Source organism: Puma concolor, chromosome D2 (genome assembly GCF_028749965.1).
Source record: "Puma concolor isolate L17-30 chromosome D2, mPumCon1.1.hap2, whole genome shotgun sequence".
Classification (NCBI taxonomy): Eukaryota; Metazoa; Chordata; class Mammalia; order Carnivora; family Felidae; genus Puma; species Puma concolor.
The window spans coordinates 30,934,408-30,944,059 of NC_141677.1; the positions used below are offsets into that span (position 1 = coordinate 30,934,408).

The window sequence follows — 9,652 nt, forward strand, 5'->3', positions numbered from 1 at the left end:
AGCTGCATTTGGATGTGAAGCATGTGGAGAGCTAAATTTATATGAGCTGCAAGACTTTGTTTTGATACAGCTTTTATTGTGAAGACAGAAGAGCTGACTTTCTCATTTTTCCCTTGAATTTCTCCCTTGATTCTAAAATCAGAAGCACATTGTGATTTCAGTATCTCATAGTCCAGCATTGTGAAGGGGTGACTGACATAGTCTTGGTGTATTTATAAGATTATATTGAATAATAGTACAACGGCCAGTTTCTATAAGAAATTATGTACATTTTTTTGTGGCCTGTATTGTTTTGTAGTATTTTACATTTTTTCCTATTTTTATGATGTGTGTTTTTTGTTTTTCTTTCTTTCTTTTTTTACATTTATTTATTTTTGAGAGACAGAGCACCAGTGGGGGAGGGGCAGAGAGAAAATGAGACACAGAATCCGAAGCAGTCTCCAGGCTCCGAGCTGTCAGCACAGAGCCCGACATGGGACTCGAACTCACAAACTGTGAGATCGTGACCTGAACCCAAGTGGGATGCTTAACCGACCGAGCCACCCAGGCGCCCCTTTGATGTGTGTTTTTTAAACACTATTTCATCTACTTTGTAAAATGAGATAGGGTAATAAGAAAAAAAAGTTGATAGACATAAACAGCATCTTTTTTCCTCTTTTAGAATCAGCTTTATTTTGTAAGTGAAATTTCATGATTGTAACTAAGGGCAATTAAATTTTTTTTCTCTTTCTAGAATTTGTAATTGATGATTTATTAGAAAAAAAGCAGGTCTTTTGATCTACTGGGGCTTGGAAATCTTTAAGTCCAAGAAATGGAAATTCAACAAACTATATTAATTTAGGAATTAATTGTAAAGACTTCCATTTTTCTTTAATGTAATTCTTTCATTTTCAGGGAATTACTTTTAAACGTGTAGGTGTTCCTTCTACAATGGATTTAGTTAAATCTAAAAGCATGGATGCCATCAGGTATGCTTTCTGACCTTGCTGAATAAGTTTTTCTTTTGTATTAGGCTATTCATCTTTAAGCTCTCCTAGTTCAAATATCAGAAAACTTAATCACCAGTTTTACCAGCAGACTTTTAGTTATATTAAAATACGAAAACGTTGCTCTTTCTTTTCCCATTCATTCTCTTATCTTTAATTTTTTACATTTGTCTTGACCAAGAAAATGTACTATTTTTAAACCATAGGTCTCTGGCTTCCGTTTCTTATGCTGCTGTTGATTTTTTCCGACCATCAGCTCAGAGATTGATTGAAGAGAAAGGGGCAGTTGATGCATTGGCTGCAGCATTAGCCCACATCTCTGGTGCATCAAGTTTTGAACCACGATCTTTGATCACCTCTGATAAGGTAGAAATCTATGAGAAAATTATGTGATTGAGAAAAGATTAAAATTGAACCATAGATAATTCATCTATCTGGAGAGAAAACCATGAAACCTTTACTTTGCCAGTACTGTGTTAACTGAAACTTACATACCAGAATCTATTCTTTATTTTGTAAGTTGCCATGGAACCATGCAAATCAAAGCATAGACGCTATGCAGTTCACACAGTACCACGCAAAGGAAGGATTGCCTGTATATGTGGAGGGGTGTGTGCATGGTGTGACACTACTGATCTAGTCCCCTGCTAGATCAGTGTCAGATGTCAAAACAAATCACATCAGAGCTATTGGTTGCAAGTAGTTAAAAGGTACTCACCATGGTATAAGTGAGGAGAGTCCCTGGATGACTGGAGCCATCAATAAGAGAGCACTCTGATGTCTGGGTGGAGAGAGAAAGATTGAGAGAAGGAGTTGGTGGGAGAGGGGAACAAAAAGAGCAGGGCAGATAAAGTTACTTGGGACTATTTGGTGGTGTAGGATAAATGAGTACATCTGGTGTGTCTGAGGTTTTCCATCTGGCAAGTGTTAATGGTTTAGCCAAATGTCATTTTGCTGGGAGTGACTTCATGTGTCCATCTCCCCCCACCAGCACACTGTGTATTTCTAAAAAACATCAGGATTTGGGGCACCTGAGTGGCTCAGTCGGTTGAGTGTCTGACTCTTGATCTAGGCTCAAGTCATGATATCACAGTTTATAAGTTGGAGCCCCACAGTTTGTTAGTTCAAGCCCCACATAGCACCCTGCACTGACAGCATGGAGCCTACTTGGGATTCTCTCTCTCCCTCTTTGTCTGCCTTTCCCCTGCTCACTTGCTCTTGTTCTCTCTAAATAAATGAACATTTTTAAAAAACCATCTGGATCCAATTCAAGTTCATATGTTACATTTGGTGTTAATGTTTCTCTTTTAATCTGGAACTATTTTCCCATCATTTTTATTTTTATTTTTTTAAAGAGTATAGATTAGTTGTCTAGATCAGAGTCTAAAACTTCTCACCTGGATTTTTCTGGTTTTCTCTTTTTCATACATCATGTAACTTTTGTTTTTATTCAACTTTTCCTGTAAACTGGAAGTAACGTCAAAGCATGATTTTATATTCAGGTTAGATAGTTTTGGCCAAAGTACCCTATGGGTGATATTATATATATATGTATTATATATTATATATTATATTATATATAGTATATATATGTATTTTATACTACATTACATCAGGAGGCATATGATGTCAGATTGTTCCAGTACTAAAATTGCTTAGTTTGATCACTTGTTTACAGTGGAAACTGCCATGTATTCCCTTTGTAAAGGTATCTTACTCTCTGTAGTTGGGGTTTTGTTTTTTGTGTGTGTGTTTTGTTTTGTTTTTTATTTGAGAGAGACAGAGAGAGTGTGAGTTGGGGAGGGGCAAAGAGAGAGAGTCCCAAGCAGGCTCCAGTGTCAGCACAGAGCCTGATGCAGGGATCGAACTCACAAAACTGAGATCATGACCTGAGCCAAAATCAAGAGTCAGTTGCTTAACCCACTGAGCCACCCAGCCACCCTGGCACCAAATACTTCTTAGGAAGTTACTTAAGCCATATTTTTTAGGAAAATGTTGATAGACTTTTAGGCTAAGAAGTACCTAAGAGATCATTTATTCCCAGCCCTTATCTAATAAAGGAATCCCTCTTTGGCAGATGGGTCATCTAATTTCTGATTAAATATCTTAGAAACAATGTTAGTGGGTTTGAAATTTTTTTATAGTTTAAACCAAAATCCAGAGTCTTTACCACAAATGCACTACAGGGTCTTCCCCTTTGTACCTCTTTGACCTCATCTCATCATTCTCCCCTTGTTTCAGCTACCCTAACCTACTTGTTACTCAAACATAAACCTACTTTCACATAAGACCTTTGCACTTACTTGTACTGTTTCATATGTTCTTTCTTTTTACCACGTGGGTTCCTCCCTCACTTTATTTAGGTCTCTCTTCATAGATCACTGTATTATAGAGGTCTTTCCTGATCACCCTGTCTAAAATAGCTTACCTTTTCCTTTACTCTCGATTCCCTTGTCTTGCTTTATTTTTCTTCATGATGCTTATTACTATCTAGTGTTTATGTTTGCTTATTTATTTACTGTCTACCTCACCTCATCACCACCACTCCTATTCCCAACACTAGAATATAACCTTCATGAGAGAAAGGACTATTTACTGCTAAATCTTGAGCACCTACTATGTCTCTGGCACATACATAGGGGACACTCAGTGGATATTTGTTAGATAGATGAGAGGATCCTGGCTGGCTCAGTCAGTAGAGTATGCAACCCTTGATCTCAGGGTTGTGAGTTCAAGTTGCATGTTGGGCATAGAGCTTACTTAAAAAAGTAGATGAATCCCTCCCTATATCTTCTTCATGCTGATCCTTTTGCTGTCCAGTGAAGTTTTACAGAACAAGTAATCTTTGCATATGTAATAGTCCTTCAAAAGTTTAGAGATTTATGTCTTCTTGTTTTTCCACTCCAAGCTTTGACTCTTTCAGCATTTCCTTAATTCTTTACAACTTTTTCTCTGATGCTCTAGGTTGTTTTTTTTTTTTTTTTAACATTTATTCATTGTTGATAGTGAGAGAGACGAGCATAAGCGGAGGGATGGGCAGAGAGAGAGGGAGACATAGAATCCAAAGCAGGCTCCAGGCTCCGAGCTATCAGCACAGGGCCCGACGTGGGGCTCGAACTCACGGAGTGTGAGATCATGACTTGAGCTGAAGTCAGACGCTTAACTGACTGAGCCACCCAGGTGCCCCTCTGGTGCTCTAGTTTAATTATTTCTTAAAGCATGAGTCTTTACAGCAACACAAAGAAGAATTGTTCTTTCAAATATCTGTAAGCATTAGTCTTCTATTAATACGGTTTTAAAGAAGTTATTTTTTTTTAGCAGCCATGTTATACTGATGTCTCATGAAAAATGTAGTTAAGTCATGAAGTTAGAACTTCATTGTCCTACTTTTGCTGCCTTTTTCCCAAAGATAATGTGACTTTTAATTTTTAAGGGGTTTGTGACGATGACTCTGGAAAGCCCAGAAGAAATACAAGATGTCAGTTGCGCTTGGAAAGAACTTAACAGAAAGCTGAGTAGTAATGCTGTGTCCCAAATTACCAGAATGTGCCTCCTAAAAGGAAATATGGTAGGTTTTTCTAGACAAGTAAAAAGCTTTTTAATCAACTACTATAAATGTTTCTAAAGCCCAGTAGATTTTCTTTTCTTTTCTTTTCTTTTTTTTTTTTAAAGGCTAATAGGGTGCATAATACGGTTTTCTCTGTGTGATGGTTTGTTTCCAGTTGTAAATTTGGGGAGTTTTATAAATAATTTACTCTCTAGAAAGCTATAAGTCATTCTGCTTAGTTTGTCTAATAACCAAGTTATCTAAGTTTCTGCTTTTGTGCACATATTATCTGTGGTTGTATGTGTTTTACTTTATGACTAAGTAACTTATAATTTCAACAGCTGAACAGCTCTGTTATTTAGAGAATATGCAGTGTTGACTTTTAAGTGGCCTGCTTTGGTTGTTAATGAGGATAATGAAGTAAAGTAAGAATTTTAATACATTTTTGAAACAGCAAAGTTAAAACTCTCTCTAATCTTAGTGACTGTTTCTTCTAATGGTTTTGAGGAAAGATGTTATATTTATTCATCCAACTTTGCTACATAGGTTTATTCTAGCCTAGAATTTATTAACTTTATTATTTATTGGAAATAATCATTTCTCTCAAAGTTTAATATTACCATTAAAAAAAGTTTTGTGGCAAATCTGAGACAAATAAACGCATTCAGAAAAAATATGAAGGGCATGGAAAATCTAACAAAATCTTTAGGCCAGGCTAGTTGCTGTACTTGAGAATTAAATTAACTTTCAGTTTATTGACAACCAGTACCAAAGAAGCAGCATCTTGGGTTATATCATTGCCATTATCCGATAAATACTGTATCTCTTCAGGATAGAAATTTTCCAGCACTAAATTTTCCAAAGAATTTATTACGTGGATCATTTTACAGTGGACATGGAACAACATTAAAGTGTCTACAAGAACTTTTCTAAAGAGTACTCTATATTTTTAGTAGTAGATTCCTGTTAGATATTTTTTTTACTTTTCAGATTTAGAAAATATAATAAGCAGCCACTCTCATGCATTATTTATATGTTAGTTGTTTTATCTTATAAGCATTCATGGGACACACCCTATCTTTTCTTTCTTTTTTTTTTTGGTTGTAAGATTACCAGCAAGTACTAGTGTATTAGTAAAAATTCAACTCATCTGCATCTAAATAAAAATTTTTTCATTTTGCTTTTAGGGTGTTTGCTTTGATGTTCCTACAACTGAGTCAGAAAGGTTACAGGTATTTTAAAAATTTTATCTGTTAAATAGTTGAATATTTAACCATTTAAAATAGTAATTTAAAAGAAGTCACAATATCATTATGATGCCTAAGTCAATTAATTTTCCTTTATAGAATATATCTAGGCTATATCATAATTTAAAACATTTAATATAATTTCAAATATAAAAAATAGAATTGCATAATAAATATTCATGTACCCATCACCCAGCTGCAGTTGTGATCAGCTCACAGCTGGTTTGTTTCATGTCACTTCCATCCATTTTCCTAGTCTCCTGTATGTATGCTTTTGAGAGAAATTGTAGGTATTCTGTCATTTCAACCATAAATATTTCCATATATCTACTAGGGATACTTTTTAAAAACATAATCATAATGCCATAGTTCAAATACCTAAAATAATAATTCCTTAATATCATCTAATTTTGTGTTTAAAATTTCCCTATTGTCTCCTAAATATTTTTTATTTTTTTGTCTCCTGAATATCTTAGAATATAAGACCCATGCATTATAATTTGATGTTTCTTAAGTCTCTTTTAATCTGCAGTTTCTTGCTCCTTTCTTTGTCACTTTAAAAAATTTTTCTTGTATTTTATCTGTTGCAGAAAGAGATTGTCTACTAGATTCCTACACTATAGAATTTGACTATTGCACTACTGTGCATATTTATAGATGTATTTGGGGGTGATTCTGTTTTTTAAGTCTTTTTAAAAATAAGAATATATCATGAACACATTCCTTTGTCAACTATACAGTTATTTTTTAACAGCTCCCTGCATTTGGCCATGTGGGTGGTCAACTTTTCTTTTGTTTTTTAAAAATTTTTATTTTAAGTAGGCTCTATGCCCAACGTGGGGCTTGAACTCATGAAGCTGAGATCAAGAGTCACGTGCTCTACTGACTGAGCCAGCCAGGCACCCCTGGTCAACTTTTCTTAATGTTCTGTTTTCTGACATTTAGATTATTTCCAGTAATATACTGGAATTCCAGTTATAAACAGGACAGCCATGAATGATGGTATAGCTAGCTCCGTTTTTTTTGTTTTTTTGGGTGTTTTTTTGTATCCAAATCTGTTTATTAGGATAGTTTCCCACTCATGCTAATTCAGGGTGCTTTTACTGCCGTTGCTGTCTGAAGGAGCATCCTTCTGTAAGCCTTGCTTTTCTTCCTGTTGGCTGGCACAGGACGGTGGAGCAGCTCACAGACAACGCCACTGTTTGTGTGTGGTTGAAGATGGTGGTGATTTTGTAGCACCCAGGGTACCTCATATCCATGAAGTAGGAGTTGGGGCCCCGCACCAGGCGCTTCTTTTTGCCCTTCCTCTTCTCTTCTGGGGACGGGTACAGGAGGTCCTTCACAAAGGGCTTGTTCTTGTGGGCAAGTTGTCATCGCTAAAAAGGGGTAGCATAGCTAACTCTTTATGCATTGCCATGTTTATCTCTTCAAGATGAATTTTTTTTTAAATGTTTATTTTTTTGAGAGAGAGAGCAGGGAAGGGGCAGAGATAGAGAGGGAAAGAGAGACAATCCCAAGCAGGCTCCTTGCTGCCAGCACAGAGACCTACACAGGGCGTGAACCCACCAACTGTGAGATTATGACCTGCACTGAAACCAAGAGTTGAACACTTAACCAGCTGAGCCACCCAGGTGCCCCTACATGAATTTTTTAAAGTTTATTTATTTATTTTAAGAGAGAGAGAGAGAGAAAATATGCGAGTGGAGGAAGGGCAGAGGGAGAGATAGAGAATCCAAAGCAGGCTTCTAGCTGCCAGCGCAGAGCCCAGCATGGGGCTCAGACTCACGAACCGTGAGAACATGACGCAAGCTGAAATCAAGAGTCCAAGACACTTAACTGACTGAGCCACCCAGGGCCCCAAGATGAAATTTTTTTTTAATGTTTATTTACTTACTTGGAGAGAGAGAGAGAGAGCACACACAGGGGAGGGGCATAGAGAGGGAGAGAGAGAATCCCAAGCAGGCTCTGAGCTGTCAGCACAGAGTATGATGTGGCGCTCAGCCGCATTAACTTGTGAGATCATGACTGAAATCAAGAGTCGGACACTTAATTGACTGAGCCACCAAGGCACCCTTAAGATGAATTTTTTATTTTTATTTCTATTTTTATTTTTATTTAATTAATTAATTATTGTTTTTTACTATAATATATTGTCAGGTTAACTAACATATAGTGTACACAGTGTGCTCTTGGCTTCGGGAGTAGATTCCCATACTTTATTGCTTACATACAACACCCAGTGCTTGTCCCAACAAGTGCCCTCCTCAATGCCCATCACCCATTCCCCCCCCCCCCCCGCTCCTTGCCCTCCCTCAACCCTCTTTGCTCTCTGTATCTAAGAGTCTCTTACGGTTTGCCTCCTTCTCTGTTTGAAACTATTTTTTCCCCTTCTCTTCCCACCCCCATGGTCCTCTGTTAAGTTTCTCAAATTCCACATGAATGAAACCATATGGTATAAGATGAATTTTTTAAGATGATTGCTTGGCCAGAAGGTTTGTGCATTTTTAAGGCTTTGGTCATATATTGCCACTAGTGGTATGTGTTTGTCTCTGCTCACTCTTACCAACAGGGTATTTTAATATTTACTTTCCTTGGCAACTCATGATTACAATGAACAGTTAACGTAGCAGGATGTAACATAGTGATGCTCTTAGGAGCGCTGATTTGTATATCTTGAGTTGTTTACCCTGACCAAATTATTTCCAGTGGCTATGTATTTTTGTCCTCACCTGTGTTGACAGGTTTTTTTGTTTTTTTTTTAATTTTTTTTTTCAACATTTATTTATTTTTGCGACAGAGAGAGACAGAGCATGAACAGGGGAGGGGCAGAGAGAGAGGGAGACACAGAATCGGAAACAGGCTCCAGGCTCTGAGCCATCAGCCCAGAGCCTGACGCGGGGCTCGAACTCCCGGACCGCGAGATCGTGACCTGGCTGAAGTCGGACGCTTAACCGACTACGCCACCCAGGCGCCCCGTCAGGTTTTAATCTTCATCACTAGCTCTCACTTCTTGCTTCTGTCAATATAACTGCTGAAAGAAATGCACTACTTGTTAATGGCCTACTTGTTTCATGCCAAGAAATCAGTGCTCTCTTTTAGAGTGTATAAACTGAGTATGAAATAATGAGCCTCAAAATAAGCCTGAGAATTTCTCCTAAGACTAAAATTTAGGAACTTTAATGGATGTACTTTGAATATGTTTTTGGTTTTGTTTTCTGGCTTTCAGTTTTGTTCCAGAAACTTTGAATTTAATGGGAAGATTAATTAGCTAATAGTTAATGGACATTAAAAAAAAGAATCTCCTGTACTCAGTGTACTTGCTTATGGTTTCTATTTTGCATTTATATTAATCCTCTAAATTCCCCCAACAGGCAGAGTGGCATGATTCAGACTGGATACTTTCATTGCCAGCCAAGTTACCTGAAATTGAAGAATATTATGATGGAAACACATCTTCTAACTCCAGGCAGAGGAGTGGCTGGTCAAGTGGCCGGTCTGGCCGATCTGGCCGGTCAGGTGGTCGATCTGGTGGCCGGTCAGGTAGACAGAGTCGACAGGGGAGTCGGTCAGGAAGTCGACAAGATGGTAGAAGACGAAGTGGGAATAGAAATCGATCAAGAAGCGGGGGCCACAAACGGAGTTTTGACTGAGTATTTGATAGTTAATCTACCAGTGTGAGCTTGCCTATTTCTGCCTAATCATGTACATTATCCACCAAAAATTAGGTCATCATAGTTGAGGTATGTGTCTGCTCTTTGCAAAGAAGTTGGTCATATTTTTTTAAAAAGTGTTTCACAAGAATGGTTGTAAACAAATCTACTTATCCAGTTATACCTTTGAATAAAAAAACCTCCTTTTATTGTCTCTTTTCA

General features: G+C 37.3%; 1 protein-coding gene and 1 pseudogene across 4 annotated transcripts in view; one reads left to right on the forward strand and one right to left on the reverse strand.

Moving 5' to 3' along the window:
- The window catches only part of DDX50 (DExD-box helicase 50), a 32,143-nt gene extending 22,491 nt beyond the window's left edge, over positions 1–9,652 (forward strand). For all 4 annotated transcript variants that reach the window (XM_025917980.2, XM_086679873.1, XM_086679874.1 and 1 more), the window contains 5 exons: positions 895–968; positions 1,193–1,352; positions 4,420–4,554; positions 5,721–5,765; positions 9,152–9,652. In XM_025917980.2, the coding sequence (XP_025773765.1) occupies positions 895–968; positions 1,193–1,352; positions 4,420–4,554; positions 5,721–5,765; positions 9,152–9,430 (693 nt within the window). In that variant the 3' untranslated portion in view covers positions 9,431–9,652. The remainder of the gene's footprint in view (positions 1–894; positions 969–1,192; positions 1,353–4,419; positions 4,555–5,720; positions 5,766–9,151) is intronic.
- LOC112854701 (small ribosomal subunit protein eS27 pseudogene) lies at positions 6,838–7,197 on the reverse strand (annotated as a pseudogene).